Genomic DNA, 16,585 nt, shown 5'->3' with positions numbered 1-16,585 from the left:
AAGGATGTCTCTGAGTCTGTAGTGACATTCTTCCTCACTGCCTCCTTCTTGGATAAATACACAGTGCATCTGTAGAGTGTGTTCCTATAAATAAGTCTCCTAAGTTTTCCCATCTGTAGAGGTAAGGAGAGACCGTGGGGTGGAGGTGGCAGGAGAGAACACTTCAGGTGTTCAATCATGCGGATTGCTGGGAGTGTGGCATCAACTTAGCCAGCTCCGCATCTGCCTGGTCACCTGAGTGTCTCAGGTAAACCGGGCCAGAAAAGTCTAACAAATGCTTTTCTTGCCCTAAACTCATTTTAGGTCATGAAGAGCTGAGAGAACAGGTATTATAAATTCAGGGTACTTTTTTTTTATTGTTCCTGGGATTTCACTGCTGTCCTTCCTTATCTGCTAATAGATCCTAGATGGCAGAGGTTTTATGTATTTTATATATTTTGAATCAGGTCTCAACAGTGAAAATAAAGGTAGTTACTGTGTTCATCTGCACACCACCACTTCTCCCCACTTTAAGGATTACACACCTTGACAACAGGGATGAACGAAGGAGCCAGGCTGGGCTACTGTGATTTTCCCACCTGAGTTGGATGTGATGAATTACTTGGTTCTTCTGTGCTTAACAGGCTGTAAAGATGTTAAGTCTTGAGTTTTGAGCTGCATAAGGTCATAGTTCAGCCTCTAAGGGGACAGCTGGCTTGAGAGAATGAAGGCACCATGAAAGAAGGTGGAATAAGCACCAGAGAGGGAGAGTACGTGTCCTAACAGCATCCCATTGCTGGAGTCCGTAAGACCCAATCCAGCCCTCCTCTTCTTGTGGCTCGCTCAGATTCTCCATTTTGCTCCAGGTCGTCTGAGTTAGATTTCTGTCACTTAGTACTGAAGGAGTCTGGACTAATACAGAAATTATGCTTTAATACCTGAAATAATAACAGTGGCTTCTTGAGAGTTAACTTTGTGCCAAGTATTTCACTCAGATTGTCTTTATTTTTTTCTTGAATATAATCACACAAGGCGGGTATCACCCTTTTATTTACGAAGAAATTGAAGTTCTGAGAGGTTAAATGACTTTCTTAAGGTCACACAGCTAGAGAGTAGTAGAGCAAGATTTTGAATCCATTTCTGCTTGACTCCTAAATCCATGCTCTTAACATCTAGCTATGTTTTACCTCAAAATGGTTTTCAAGTCTGGCTGTATATTGCAGTCTCCTGGGGGGCTTCTAAAAACAGGTGTGCTCAAGCCCTCTCTCTGGCCCCAAGTTTGCAGAAGTCCAGCAGGCACCTTTCACATGGAACACAATGGACTTGTGCTCTGGGAGGTTGCGGGCCCTGAGGGATGAATATGTTCTATGGTAAATGTACTCCCTGAACTTGTGCAACTGTTGTGACCCTGCAGCCAGACCAGTTAAATCTGAATCTTTGGAGATGGGGCGTCAGTGCTGATATATTTTTAGAAGCCTCCAGGTGATTTTAAAGTTCAGTCAAGGGTGTGAACCACAACTGTAACCTGAACACATATCTGGGTCTACACCAATACCAGATGAGAAATTACAGCAATTGAAGCTAACATATTAAATGACTACAGTTATCTCGGATAAAATCTCCTGTCAGGAATAGTGAGTGTGGAATCACTGACCCCTCCATCTGTGCTTTGCACTGCAGTGTTGACTAAAGATATTAAAATGATATCTATGAGTACCTTCATTCTTTAAATATGGCATCAATGATACTTAATAAACTATTTCTGCAAAAAATGTGGATTTTGTATAGATGTGTCCAGCAAACATTTCCACTTAGGTTTAAACCTTCCATAACTGGGTAGTTTTGGGTATTGATGAAAGCCATGCCTATCTCTACATAGGATTCTGTTCTCTCAATTGTCAGGAGACTATTTCAGCCATTACAACGAGAAGGAAAGAAGGAAGGAAGGAAGGAAGGGAGGGAGGGAGGGAGGGAGGGAGGGAGGGAGGGAGGGAGGAAGGAAAGGAAAGGAAGGGAGGGAGGGAGGGAGGGAGGGAGGAAAGGAAAGGAAGGGAGGGAGGGAGGGAGGGAGGGAGGAAGGAAGGAAGGAAGGAAGAAAAAAAGAAAGAAAGGAAGAAAAAAAGAAAGAAAGAAAGAAAGAAAGAAAAAAAGAGTTGGAAAGATGGCAGAGGAAGAGGCAAGAAAAACGATCCCTTTGGTTTCAGAAAAATCTCCTGAAAAAGAGGAAGGCTTATCAGGGCCTGAAAGCCACCCAGGCAAAGCAGGCGCTTTTGCAAAGGAAGGAGCAGAGGAAAGGAAAAGAGATCAAGTTTGAGCGACTAGAATGGTTCCTACATGATTCCTGGCGGCAACTACGTGACAGGGTGCGACTCAGACGACTAGAAGTGAAACCTCACGGCTTGGAAGTGCCAGATAAACATTCCTTGGCCTTTGTTGTGCGCATCGAAAGGATTAATGGGGTGAGTTTACTGGTGCAGAGGACCATTGCAAGACTTCGCCTGAATAAGATTTTCTGTGGTGTCTTTATGCAAGTAACCCCTCAAACCATAAACACGCTTTGTATAGTGGAAACTTATGTGACCTGGGGATTTCCAAATCTGAAGTCTGTTCGGGAACTCATCTTGAAACATGGACAAGCCAAGGTCAAGAATAAAATCATCCCTCTGACAGACAACACAGTGACTGAGGAGCACCTGGGGAAGTTTGGTGTCATTTGCTTGGAAGACCTCATTCACGAAATTGCCTTTCCGGGGAAGAATTTTCAGGTGATCTCAGGGTTCTTGCGCCCTTTCCAACTCTCAGTGGCCTGTCACGCTACCAAAAATAGAGTGGGCTTCCTCAAGGAAGTGGACTCGCCTGGCTGTCAAGGTGAACGCATCAATCAGCTCATCCAGCAGCTGAACTAAACCCAACATATCTGTGCATGTGGAAGCATGTGTTTTTGTTTTATGGAATTGTTATTCAGTATCTTCAAGGAAGATTACTTTCTGCTGTATCTTCAGAAACTGGAGGGGAAGGGTCAGGGAAAAGATGGTGATGTTCAGGGCAGGCACTTTTCATCCCACTTCAGTTCCAAGAAAACGTTCCTGTGTGTTTTCTGCAAAGACTGCAGTCCACGTCTAAAACCAGCAAAGGACTTGTGCCATGGAGGAGGGAGTCATGTTTTACCACACCTATCCTGGGATTTAATGTTGGTGAACGAATGAATACCCACACATGAATACAAGACAGCAGTGGACCAGGCCCAGGGGCATATTGAACCTGGGGTATCCAAAGGCCTTGTTTTGGAAAGAACTTGAAATACAATTAGAAAGAAGTGGAAAGAAAGAAAGAAAGGAAGAAAGGAAGGAAGGAAGGAAGGAGGGAAGGAAGGAAGGAAGGAAGGAAGGAAGGAAGGAAGGAAGGAAGGAAGGAAGAAGGAGAAGGAGAGGGAGGGACAGATGGAGAGAAGAAGGAAGGGGAAGGGAGGAAGGAGAGAGAAGGGAGGGAGTAGGGAGGAAGGAAGGAAGAAAGGAAAGAATACTGAGGACACACTTCATAATTAGTCCTATTACAGGCAACAGCTTGCCAGATTACAAGCGATCCACAACTAATAGATTTCACAGATCTCAGCCATATTTGATTTATGCATTACGAACTGGAAGGACAATTAAGATAGCAAATGTCATACTGTAAAAGAAAGTTTAGTTACCATGAATTATGCAATCTCACACTTTTCCTATAAAAACGAGATAATAGGGAGACTTAATTCACTGTGTTAGAAATTCCCATGAGGGGAATGTACAAGAATATCAGGTTAAGTAGTCATTTTTGAACTTTAATACTGAGCAAAGGAAGGATCTTAAGCCAATGAAAGTACCCAGACTAAGGAGTCTATTGCACACAATTGAGATATAACTCATTTCTATAGTAAAACGTCCTTACCCAATCAGAACTCAATTTTACCAAAACCTCTTGAATTGTGATGCTTTTCCTGTTGTTCCCATAATCCTATGCTTATTAAAGTAATTAAAATGATAAGCATAGTTTTAGTAGAGCTCTTGTAAGAAACTGATGAGTTGTCACAATACGAGAAGACTTCTTTGACTCAAAGAAGGTTCAACAAGCAGATTATGTCCAATTACAGTAAGACTTCATTGTTAATATCTGAGAACCCCAGCAACCCCTGCCAATCACAGTGCAATATCTTATGGGACTATTCCAAGTCTCTCCAACTGTACAGTTTAATTTGGCAAAACATCAAGTAGCAAAACATCCAAAAAAGTGCAATTTTAGCAAGAAATTGCCAGAAGACATGCAGACCAGCCCACGAGATGTGCAGACCTATGAAGCTGGTTTTTGTCTTGAGTCTCTCAAAGGAGGATGCTGTGCGTTAGATGAAGCCTACTCAGTGGCTGGGATTGAGCCCCATCACGTCTCACTCCTGTTCAGAACTTTCAGAAGTTTCTGGCTGTCTCAAATTCTTTGAATCGCGTTCAGCGTCCAACTGGAGTCCCAAGGGACCTTTTCAGTTTTAGCTCTGTTTCCCTATATTAAACTAAACTTTGGCCAAACCAGACTACTCATCATTTCAAGAACCTGTTGAACTTTCTTGCCTATGCAATTCTGTGTATCTCCATCTTTTCATGTGCAATGCAGTCCCTCTCCACCCAACAAAATTCTGCTCTTTCTGGAAAATCAGGTGAAACGCCACCTCTCTTGTGATGCCTCATGATTTTAATTCCTCTCTTGCTTGAACTCCTATGGTGCTTTGTTCTTCCTGTGTCTAAACCCTCCATTAACTCCTTGAGGATAGAGAGTGAACCTTGTATATGACATTGGAATAAAACAGGCCCATATGTTAATTCTGGCTTTTCCACTTAATATCTTTGTGACTTTGGACAAAGGAAACTCCCTGAGCTCCAACTGACTCATCTGAAAATTGGTTACAGACTACTACTGTATGCTTTAAAAGGTTCTTATAAAATTATATAAGATAATGTATGTAAAGCAGCTAAAATAATACTTGACATACAAAAGACGCTCAACACGTATTAAATTCCCTCTTTATTAACCCTTGTCTGAATGTCATGTAGTACTTACTAGATATTTCTTGAATGAATGAATGAATGAATGAATGAATGAAACTGTCTGAGTCAGATCTAATAAGAAAGAACAGGCAATGTATGTGTTGAGGATCCAACTATGACACTCCAAGGTAATTATTTTAATAAGTCTTGCAACTAGTCCTGTCTGTAACCTTTTTCTCGCTTTATAAAGAAAAATTATAAATAAGCATTTAAACATTTTAGAAATCACTAGTTTCAGATTTTAAGACAAAAATATGAAAGATGGAAATGATATTTCATTCAGGGTAACTTGCATTATAGGTTAACAGAAATGTGTACATCTCTAGTGGAATATATAACGTATCCTAAAGACATAAAAAGAACCTGCAATAAACAAACCATTTTCAATAATCACGCTGTTGTTGGTTGTGTGGTGGTGTTATTCTGAGACTACCGTGTGTGCTGTGGGAGAAAGCAAGTGAGTGGTTATGCTGTTGCACTAAGAACCAGGATTTCTGGCAAAGGAAGAAGGAGACACAGACGTGACACCAGTGAGGTAAAGTGCAGCTTTGGAGTCCTCAACCTGAACTGGAAATATATAATTCACAATACCTTCTTTTTAAAATTAATTAATTAATTAATTATTTGGGGGCTGCGTTGGGTCTTTGTTGTGGTGTGTGGGCTTCTCATTGCGGTGGCTTCTCTTGTTGCGGAGCATGGGCTCAGTAGTTGTGGTACGTGGGCTCAGTAGTTGTGGCTCGCAGGCTCTAGAGTGCAGGCTCAGTAGTTGTGATGCAAGGGCTTAGTTGCTCCGCGGCATGTGGGATCTTCCCGGGCCAGGGCTCAAACCCATGTCCCCTGCATTGGCAGGTGGATTCTTAACCATTGCGTCACCAGGGAAGTCCCCACAATATCTTTTTTCTTAAGAGAAAAAGAAATTCTAGTTCTATCCGCTAAAAAGACTTAGAAACAATGACCAACCCAGCAGCAATAAGCATACTTAGTGTTCAGACTGTGGTCTCTAAATACAGTGACCTAGTAGAAGAAAGTGGAGCTCTTTGGAGAAGTAGCTGATTCCATCTGGGGCAGGAAATACACAAGATAGCCTGGAACACTGTCACATCAGAAAGCTAGGACACTATCAGTGACTACAAGGGCATTTCAAAAGGGCATTTTAAAGAGGTTCTCATTGGCCAAAAATAGGACAATTTTGAGCATAAATAAGCATAATTACTACAACAGAATGAAGCACATCTATATTTTTTAAATCCATTAGTAAATTATGATAGTAAAAATTAGCCCAATCAGTTATCTTTGGAGGGTACTAGGGAATCAACTAATAATTTTAAAAATAGGTAAATAAAGGGAAAGAATGAAACATATGTCCTACTTTTCTTACACAAAAGTACCTCCGAGTAACCAGATAGTCAATGGGGGGAGAGTTCTTTTTATAGAATTATTTCAACTAATAATCAAAGCTACCATTTTGCAACCCCCAATGAAATAACAGATCTCGGCAATAATCTTCAATGACAGTTAATATCATAAAAAGAGAGAAAACTAGACATCACTCATAACGGAAATAAACATCGATACCTAAGAAGTATTCTTGCCCCCGAAAATTAAAAAAACAAAATCAAACCTGAATCAGATCAAGCCTCTAGAATTAACTACCAATTAACAGAAAGATAAGAGAGTGGGAACATGTTAAATGATTCCACAGAAAAGGAATTATCTAAATCCAGACTATAGGAAATCCCATGGAACAAAGTACTTGGTTTCTGTAACAAACAAGCAGCAGAAAGAAGAAAAAAGAAGGTGGAACCTATGGATTAGAAGAGACTTAGGAGACATCGACCACATCCACCGATTGCATTGTTTGACCCTTACTGGAATCCTGTTTTACACAAGAAAATTGTGAAGGAAAATGCAGCTTGGAGGAAACTGGAAACGTTTGAAAACTGGTGATATATTGGATATGATATTAAGAGATTATTGTAAAATATTTTAGGAGGAATGATATATGACTACAATATTATTATTCCTCCTAATATATATATATATATATATATATATATATATATATAATATATATCTCCTTACCTTTTAGAGATACATTAAAATATTTACAAAGGAGATGATACAAAATGATATGATGCTGGGCATTTGCTTCAAAATAATCTTGGCATAGAGGGGTGTAAATGAAGTAAGCCTGCCCAAGGATGAAAAATTCCTGAGTGACGAGTATATAGGAGAGTTCATTAGACTATTCTCTTCACTTTTGCATATGTTTGAAATTTTCTGTAATAAAAATTTTATACCACATTTAAAAGCATCTAATATACCAGGCCATACTGAATTTTACAGGCTCTAATCACTTAAAGTAGGGATAGACAAAGTTCACATAGCTGACGCGGAGGAAACATATTCTGAAATCCTACTTCCTTGTACTCTACTGGTTTTCAAGTAATGTTAGATTTTTTTCTGAGAAAATTTCAGTGTAGCTGTATTTGGTTTTCCATGATGAAGTCTTCCTTCATGATTATTAAGTAAACCAAATCACAGTCAGTCCTCGATAGTGAGCTCCTGGAGAAAAGGGGCCATATCTTATTTTTGTATCCTCCATAGTTTATATATAATATGGCTACCTGTTGAATGAAGTGTTACATAAGGAGTCAATTAGAGCATCTGTAAAGTATTAAGTGAAACTGATGGAAAGTCAAATGCATAGGAAAGGGAACCCGGAAGAAACAACCTTGAGGTCTTGAAAGGGGCAGTCAGGGAAGTGAAACTTTTCTAGGCTACATTATTAGCAGGCATGGGAAATCGTAGATAGAGAAATTTAAGTCATAGTGTTTTTTGGTCACTATAGTGCAGAGAATAGTGCAATAATTTAGCGCTATCCTCTGATTTTCTAAAGTAATTGTTTCTAATCCTGTGCTACTTCCTCAAGCTCCCTTTTCACACCAGGTCTTCCCACTTTGAGCCTCCTACTTGAGTGTGACAGTGTACCCCCTGGCAAGAGTTTTATGGATTCCCTTCTAAAACCCTGCTCTCACCTTCTCCTGAAGACGTCTGGTGACTTTGCATCAACTACAAGAGTTTCCACCAGAAATTTATGTCTCTTCTTCATCTGACCCAGAGGTACTCAACTGTACCTACCACCCACTGCTCTCCAAGTGGATTCCTCTGCCCTGTGAAGCCACTCTCCCCACTGTCCCCAATGGGGACAACTGCCTTTGTTCACATGACTTCTGCCACCAGGAATGCCCTTCTCGCCCCTTCTGTCCCTTCTGACACTACAAATCCTTCAGTTTCCAGCTCAGTTCACCTCTTCCAGGCCTTTCCTTTCTTCTACCCTATGAGTTCCTACCGCTTTCTGCATGTGTTATTTATCTTGGTGCTGTACCAAAACTTCCTTTTTCTGTGACTTAATTCTTTTGTATGTTCATCTTAAAATCAAATACATCTACTCAGTAAACATTTATTGGACACCTATTATGTTCCAGGTAATAATAGGTATTGGGTGTTTAAGGGTGAATAAAATACTCTCTTGGTTTTCAATACAGTTAAGGAGATAAAATACAAAGTATATTAACTTTAAAGTGAAAATGTGTGCTTTAAATAACAGATTGGGCAACAACAGAAGACACTTCAGAAGGCAGTGCATGACTAACTGCCCGATGGTAGAAACAATGCCCTCTCCTTCTAGGCCATTGTCAGTCATACTACAGGGTATGAGCCCAGCCTGCTTTGGTCAAGATACCCAATGGCTTCTCTGGAGCTGCAGCAGGCCTACTGCAAGAGGAAAGAACGTGAGAAGCTTATTCTGTTAGCTGTTATTATTAGCTGTTCTGATGCGCAGTTCCCAATAGTGTGGTATTGATGTGGATGTTACACACACCTATCTAGCATACAGCAGATGATAAGCATTAAAGCAAGAGCTCTGACTCACCTGAGTTAGCGGTGAGAGGCAGCCACCTGCTATAATACTCTGCATTACCCTTATCACTCTCTAATGTTTTCCTCCATTCTTGATTTCTTTGTTATAGTTTGTCTCCTCCTACTGTCCTCTCCCCACTCCCCACTACAATGTAAACTCCATAAGGGCAGAGAGCTGGTAAGTCTTTTTCATGCTCTATCTTCAGTGTGTAGAGTGCCTGGTTTACAGTAGGCACTCAAGACATGCTTGCTGATTGGATGAAACTGCTAGGCTATTTAAATAAGGGCTATAGTCGCAAACCAGGAAGTGCCTTTTCATGTTCCCAGTGGGGTGAGGTCTACTCACCATGCAGCATCAACCTCTCCAACATCACTAGCACAGAGTTTTTTCACCATCAAGGAGGCATCTTTTAATTAGCGATAGCAGGGGACATAGAACTACTGTATGGCACTATTCCATCTGGTGACTGGAAAACGTATGAGTCCTGGGTCCAGAGGTTGAACCTTCAATTTACTTTACATTCCTGCTTGTGTCCTGATCTTCTCCTTTCTTGGAAAATTTTAAAAGAAAGGCCTTTGGAGATGTAGAAGTGAAAAGTTTTCATTTACTTCTGCTTAATGCCATGTAAGGTATCAGAAAGACGCAAATAGGAAGTTCTGAGTAATCTGCGTATTTGGTACTTCACTATGGAGTCCGAGCTATTATGAAAAGATGAAAGAAATTAAAATGTGATTTTAAAAACAATTCAAGATACAAGAAAAGAGGACAGCTCAGTGAAGCAAAGTTATTACTAAAGTAATCACAACTTACGTTATGGCATTACAGCTTACAAACCTCTCTCACATCATCTAACTCTTCCTGCAAACCTAGACATTACTGATTCAGCATTTGATTCAGGACGTTTTGTCAAGGGCCAGGCGCTTCTCCTTCGGTGCTGGAAACTATGAGAAATTCACAATCAATCACAATTCTAAGGGTAAGTGCCATGAGGAGAGGCAAACGGGGTTATGGGAACATAACTCCAGGTTCACTCACCCAGACCGCTGGGGATCAAAGAAGGCTTGTGAGAGGAGAAATAGGTGCTGAATCATGGATGAGTAGGAATTAGCTGGAGAAGAAGACAGAACAGGGCAGGTCCAATGGCTAGGAAGCTGAGAACACAGGGTGCACCGGAACCTCAATTAATGAAACTTGTATGAGTAAGAGATGGATAGAGAGCAGTGGGGCAGCCACGAGAGGCAAGGCTGTACATTAGCCCAGGGTGGAACCAGAAGGACCTTGAATTCCATGCTAAACAGAGACCTGACACTGAAGACGATGGGGAGACACTGAAGGACTTCAAGTAACGAGGAGATGATCAGATACGCCGCTACTCTTAGTTGCTTATCAGTGGGAAGCCTTATCTCCTTCCTAAAGAATCCCAGCTTTTCTCACACATCAGGAGGCTACATTTTCAGGGGAGACTGAGCTCTACCCTAGACCCAGGAAGTAAAATTCGATCAATATAATCCAATTTTGGTAATTCTACTCCATCGCCACCAACACGGCCAATGAAATTGAGGAAAAATCTGCTTCGGGGCTTCTGGATGCGATTGTCTTACTGTTAAGAAGGACTGGCCATTATAGACATTCTCTCTTCCACTACTGCACTATGCGTGAGAATGTGTTGCCCGGGACAGCTGCAGCCATCTAGGGACCACGGGGAGACACGCCTGAAGACAGAAGTCAACATGCCGAGGGTGGCACGGTGGAAAGGTGGCAAGAACCAGGGTCTCTGATGTGGTTGATGATTAAATTAAGCGTGCTGTAACCACCCACTCGAGAGCTCTTTTTAAAGTAAATTTAAAATATCCCCTTACTACTGTTCTAAGTGGCAGCTTCTGTGATATTTTGCAGCCGAAAGCATCCCAATTGATAGTCTGACTTTTAATTCAGAAAGTTCACTTTGGAAGCAGTGAGCCAGTTAGATGGAAGGGAACGAAGAATGCAGGTTGATATGTCAGTAGGAGGCTGCTATAGGAAAATCAGTGAGTCCTCCTGAGACAAGGTGTATGGGGTAGAGAGAAGGGAATGGGCTTCGAAAATAGGAGGAATTTGGAGTCAACAGGACTTGAGAGTGTTTGGTTCTATGTTCCGGATGATTGTGTGGTTTCTGGGAGGTGGTGGCAGTCAATGAGAGAGGGGACAGAGAAGGAGGAGGAACGCACGTGGGGCTTGGTGGTGACCATACCTATTTTGCATATGAGATAACCAAGTCTCACTCACTAGTCTGTGTAGACTGTGAGAGTACAGATCTTGTCTATCTTCTTTACTATTGATTCCCAAGTGCCATACAGCAGATGAGTAATAAGAATGCTTAATAGGGCTTCCCTGGTGGCGCAGTGGTTGAGAGTCCGCCTGCCAATGCAGGGGACACGGGTTCGTGCCCTGGTCTGGGAAGATCCCACATGCTGCAGAGCTGCTAGGCCCGTGAGCCATGGCCGCTGAGCCTGCGCGTCCGGAGCCTGTGCTCCGCAACGGGAGAGGCCACGACAGGGAGAGGCCCGCGTACCGCAAAAAAGAAAAAAAAAAAAGAATGCTTAATAATCAATGTGTGAGGCTGAGAAAACTTACATCCTTTGCCTTAGATGGCACATGAAGTTCAAAGTTGTGAAGCTAGAACACACACTCTAATTCTTCCCAGCGCACTGGCTACCACTTGCCGAGATCATCAGCAAAAGCTTGCCTCTCAGATTCTGAAGCAGAGGAAGGAACTCATTGGTAGATACGGAATCATGGTGCGCTCACTGCCTCAGGTCACAAGAAGAGAGCATCTCAGTTTTTACATTAACCTATCAATATATTTTATAGAAGAGTTCCTAAAGAAAGGTGTTCAAGAAGGATGCGTTAAGGACCTCTGAGAACCATGAATCATATCTTATTACTGACATGTTCAGGATGAAATAGATTCCTGTCATTCTAACCGGGAGCTTATAATTGGAGGATCAGGCAAAAGTGTAAGGTTGAAGGCCTCTCTGCTATCTGGGGCCAATAGAGACTAACCTAAATCCCTCCTGGGCTCCTTCGAGTCATGCTCTTGTATTACCTTTGACTGAGTCAGGGAACAAGAATCTTGCCACTTTATGTGGTAAATTATCTATGTGTATTATTGCACTAATGTACTAGAAGATATGACTCAGCATCTTCTCTCAGTCTTTACTCCTGTAAATAAATAATCCTAATTGCTCTAGCCTCCTTAATTTATGTCGTTCTTCCATCTGTCGTTTTTTCTATCTTTCTGTCTTTTTTCTCAGCATCCTTAAGTTTCTCCACAGTCTTAAGCTGAAGGACCCAAAGCTTGTCGGGAAAACAATTACCTCTATGTTTCTGTTTTTTCTCTTGTGAGATTTACAAGAATTTAAATGTTTCCCAAAATTAAACTAAGAGCTACAGAGGAGGCACCGAAGTAGAAAACATTGACCTTGATCTCAAAGAATTGATCACTGAGTACAGGAGGCGGGATGCACGGAAATTCCTAGTAACCCAAGAACGTTTGTGTGTGATTCAAGTGCGAGACTGGGGGCTACAGAAGCGTCTTAGAAATTCAGAAGGGCAACACAGCACCAGGGTCTGTTAAAGATGGATTTGAGGTCACCAATGAATATGGAGTGAGACTTAAAGAGCATTTAGGATTTGGAGGAGAAAATAGGAAGGCGTATGGAACGGGGTAGAAATGGGAGAAGGCTGGAGTATAAAGGTATCTGGAACAGAGAGTTTATGTGGAAAATACCTCTGTGATTTTTTTAACTTTTCCCCCCAAAGCCTTATACTTATGTTGACAGTTATCCTGTCCATCATGGACATCACCTAGATGGATGAAGGATATCCTATCTCCTCTCCAAAGATGATCCTTTCATAAATTGATCTATTTGGCTTCTATAATTTATGAAAATCATGTTGAATTTTAATTCTATCTGTACTCTTAATTAGTATTTTGATATTGATTATACATGAAACATTAAAAAATTGGGGCTCAGTCATCAGACTACAGAAATTTGATAGGTCAAGGACATGGTAAGGGCTCAATAAATATTAGTTCAATGGATGACAGGAAAGAAAAAGAGAAAGAAGAAAGGAAGAATGGAGTGTGGAAGTATTTCTCATTAATTTTCCAAAAGTTAGGTGAGCAGTTATTTAACTCATACTTAATTAGTATCTTGAATCCTATCTTTAGGTTTAACTCACTGTAACTTACCATATCTTCAAGAATTCAGAGTACACAACTAGTATATTTTTATTTTCTTTTTCAGATTAACTATGGTTCTCCATCTTTTTTCTAAAGTCCCTGAAATTTTCAACGGGTAACAAGAGTTATAAACAGTTCCATTATTTCTTCCAGGAAGAGCCCAAACTTGAAATATCAAAAGATAGCTTCAATAGTAATAGGGAAAAACAGCAATAATTTGGTTCCATCTTACAATACTCTAAACGAAATAAAAAAGAATTCCAGGAAACATTAGTTGCAGTCTAAATGAACTACCAAGTTTATATAAACCTTCCTGATCTACAGAGATAGAGAGGGGAGTGGAACAAAGAATGCGAGAAGAAATAAGTAATTATTTACAATAACCAACTCCTTTCCCCCGGGGTAAATTATGCTGGAGCAGGAATGAACTGAAATCCTTTGCATAAGCAAGAGCTGAGTAAGATAAACATTTCAGACACTGCCATAGGTCTGGAAGACCATCTCAGCATTCCAGACGCCCCTGTGTTGTTGCATATTGTGGGAAAGGGGCCACCAGCCTTGAAACCAAAGTGGCCTGTTCTCAGGATGACATCTACACTTAAGAGACGGAGAGACTTGGGCGAGTCATTTAGTCCCTCTGAGTCCGTTTCTTCATCTGAAGAAGAGGAATAATTGCACTTACCTCTTAGGATTGTTGTACAGATCAAGCAGACAGTGTCTTCAAAAAGCCTAACCGTGTGTCTGACAACTAGTTCAGTAAGTTAGAACTCGCATTAATGTTGAAGCAACCACAAGGGGGCTCAAATTCCCCACGGCACTGTGGCAAGAGGGGAAGCCCTTCTTACCTTTGTGAAGACAATCAAATCAACTTGTTAATTCCAAATAGAACCATTCTTATGGAGTATCTACATGGAAGGAGTAAAGCTAGAGCCGATTCTCTTTTGTTGATCCAGTGCAACAGAAGCAAAACTAGCTGGGAGGAGGCAGCACACGTTTTGTTCTACTTCGGTCCAGGCTTCAGTTCCTCACCTCCCCTTTAAGCACCCCCGGTCTTCACTCGACTTCACCCACAATCCATCAGTCTTTTCCTCACCTCTATCCCCAGCAAACTGACTTAGCTTTTCTGAAATTTTACCAAGATTCTTATTGAAAAAGTTAAGGGTCAGGAAAAATCTAAAATTCAAACAAAATCGTTCTATAGGACTTAAAGGGCAAACTCCCTTCCCCTAGACCTTGATCATGATTAAAAACATATATGTAGAGAGTCTTGTGTCTGTCTAGATGACCCACTGAAAATGGAAATGTTGTTTTAAGATATTTCACAATATGGTTAAAATATACACAAACCACTGGAGAGAATTTAGTTTCTTGTCTTAGAATAAAGAAGAGCTCCTTCTATTTTTAGTTATGTAAGATTATTAGCAACCTTAACATCTAAAATATGCTTTAATCTATAATATCTAAAGAATGAGCTTTTTAAAAAGTTTAAATCCATATAGTATGCTATTGGTAAAGTCTACTTTGCAGGCTAAAAAAAAAAAAAGCTGGAGTGGGGTGGATCTAGAGAGACTTTTTTTTAAACCTGTGAAATGTTTTGTAGCCATAGAAATGGTTCTGGAAACCATAATTTTAAAACTATTCAAAAGCTGGACTTCCTGTTTGCATAATACAAGTACAGAATAATTTGCAAATAGATTCTTTAACAGTGTTTTTGATTATGGAAGTAATGGTGTTGAGGGAACAACCCCAGGTCATAGAGGTCTAATATCAACAATAACCCTTTCTCATGGCCAGTCTAGGGCAAATTTGTGAAGTACTATGTTTGTCTTCTTTAGGACTGCTCTCCTTTCTAGTCCTGTAACCGCCAGGCCTATTCCTATTACATAATTTCATCCCTGCCCAGGACTTGTCTTAAAAATATCAACCTGATGAATCACTGATCAGGGTAAATTAGTTTATGTCCAACCTCTTAAAGTAGTCTCTGCATCAGGAAAATATGATTAGCAAGAAGCACCCAACCTCAAAGAATACATCTCTAATGGTAAAATTTCAGATATCATGGATTTGGGTAGGGAATTATTTGGGTCAGAGAACTTTCTGCAGCATAGGACTAGAACTAGAAGGATATTAGTATTAATAATTGCCTTCTACTCTATTTCATAAATTTTGGTCAGGAGATCATTTGTGCTACAATTACCAGATACCTGCTTAAAACCAAAAACAAAACAATTTCTAGGCACAATCCCAGAGTCATTAAATCAGAATCTCTTGGAGTGAGGAACTTATACTTCAGAAAGAAAAGACAGATGGGTAAATAAATAAAAGGAGTATTATTATCTCAATATTGGAAATCATCTGATTATACCTTGTGGACAAAGCTAAGGGTTTATACATATATATATATATATATATATATATATATTTTTTTTTTTTTTTTTGCTGTACACGGGCCTCTCACTGTTGTGGACTCTCCCGTTGTGGAGCACAGGCTCCGGACGCGCAGGCTCAGCGGCCATGGCTCACGGGTCCAGCCGCTCAGCGCCGGACCGGGGCACGAACCCGTGTCCCTGCATCGGCAGGCGGACTCTCAACCACTGCGCCACCAGGGAAGCCCTAAGGGTTTCCATATTTTAAATGACCTACAAGTATCTACTGTGGCATGTTAGAACAGAAATTTTAGTTTAAATTGGTAGCAGTAAAGAACCCCAACTTCATCTATTGCTCTTACCAGGTACTCCGGCTTGGATCCAGAAGTTAATGTCTGTCCCTTCTCCAGCTCTAAAGACCTGTGTGACATTGATGGGCTCCAGCAGGCACATGACCTCCTCCACGATGGCCCTGGCCTTGTCACTGCCAGTGAACTGCAGCCCAGAGGGTAAGAAGGTCCCCAGGTCAGACTCCATCACGAGGCTGTAGTTGGAAATATTTGCCTTAACAAAAGAGAGAAGTGTTTGGGTCATATTTGTTGCTTCTCTGCTTTCTCTTTGGAAGTTATCAAAAAAAACAATAACCAAATACTTTATCTCCTCACCAGTTGTTGCCAAAGCACACGTTGCTCTGCTTGACTTAGGATCCAGTCTGCATATTACCTAACAGTTCTGAGATGCAAGATGACTCATCTTGGAATCTGCCGAATTTGAGTTGACTTGGAAGGTTTTTTTTTAAAATTCAATGAAAATAAATATAAAACTCCATATAAAAATTACTCAATTATTGCTACTAGCAATAATATTCTTTCAACCAATTTTCTTAAGAGCCTACCTTGCACCAGATACAATTCCTTTTATATGGTGGGGACCTCCGGATAGTATTAGCCGTGCTTAGACAAAAAAAGGTGTAACCTGTGGGCCTACTTCTCTGCACCTCTTCCCCCTAGATGGATATTCTATC

The 16,585-nt window shown here is 40.8% G+C and overlaps 1 protein-coding gene and 1 pseudogene across 3 annotated transcripts in view; one reads left to right on the top strand and one right to left on the bottom strand.

Annotated features, from left to right (window-relative positions):
* The window catches only part of CPQ (carboxypeptidase Q), a 463,292-nt gene that overhangs the window by 63,070 nt on the left and 383,637 nt on the right, over positions 1-16,585 (bottom strand). For both annotated transcript variants that reach the window (XM_082858694.1, XM_082858693.1), the window contains one exon: positions 15,924-16,125. In XM_082858694.1, the coding sequence (XP_082714820.1) occupies positions 15,924-16,125 (202 nt within the window). The remainder of the gene's footprint in view (positions 1-15,923; positions 16,126-16,585) is intronic.
* On the top strand, positions 2,135-2,885 carry LOC309974149 (large ribosomal subunit protein uL30-like; annotated as a pseudogene). Its single transcript has one exon. The product of its transcript is annotated as a large ribosomal subunit protein uL30-like (transcript).

Source organism: Leucopleurus acutus (assembly GCF_964270905.1).
Source record: "Leucopleurus acutus genome assembly, chromosome: 17".
Classification (NCBI taxonomy): domain Eukaryota; kingdom Metazoa; phylum Chordata; class Mammalia; order Artiodactyla; family Delphinidae; genus Leucopleurus; species Leucopleurus acutus.
The sequence above is the reverse complement of the archived record's forward strand: the minus strand, read 5'-3'. Positions and strand labels throughout refer to the sequence as shown.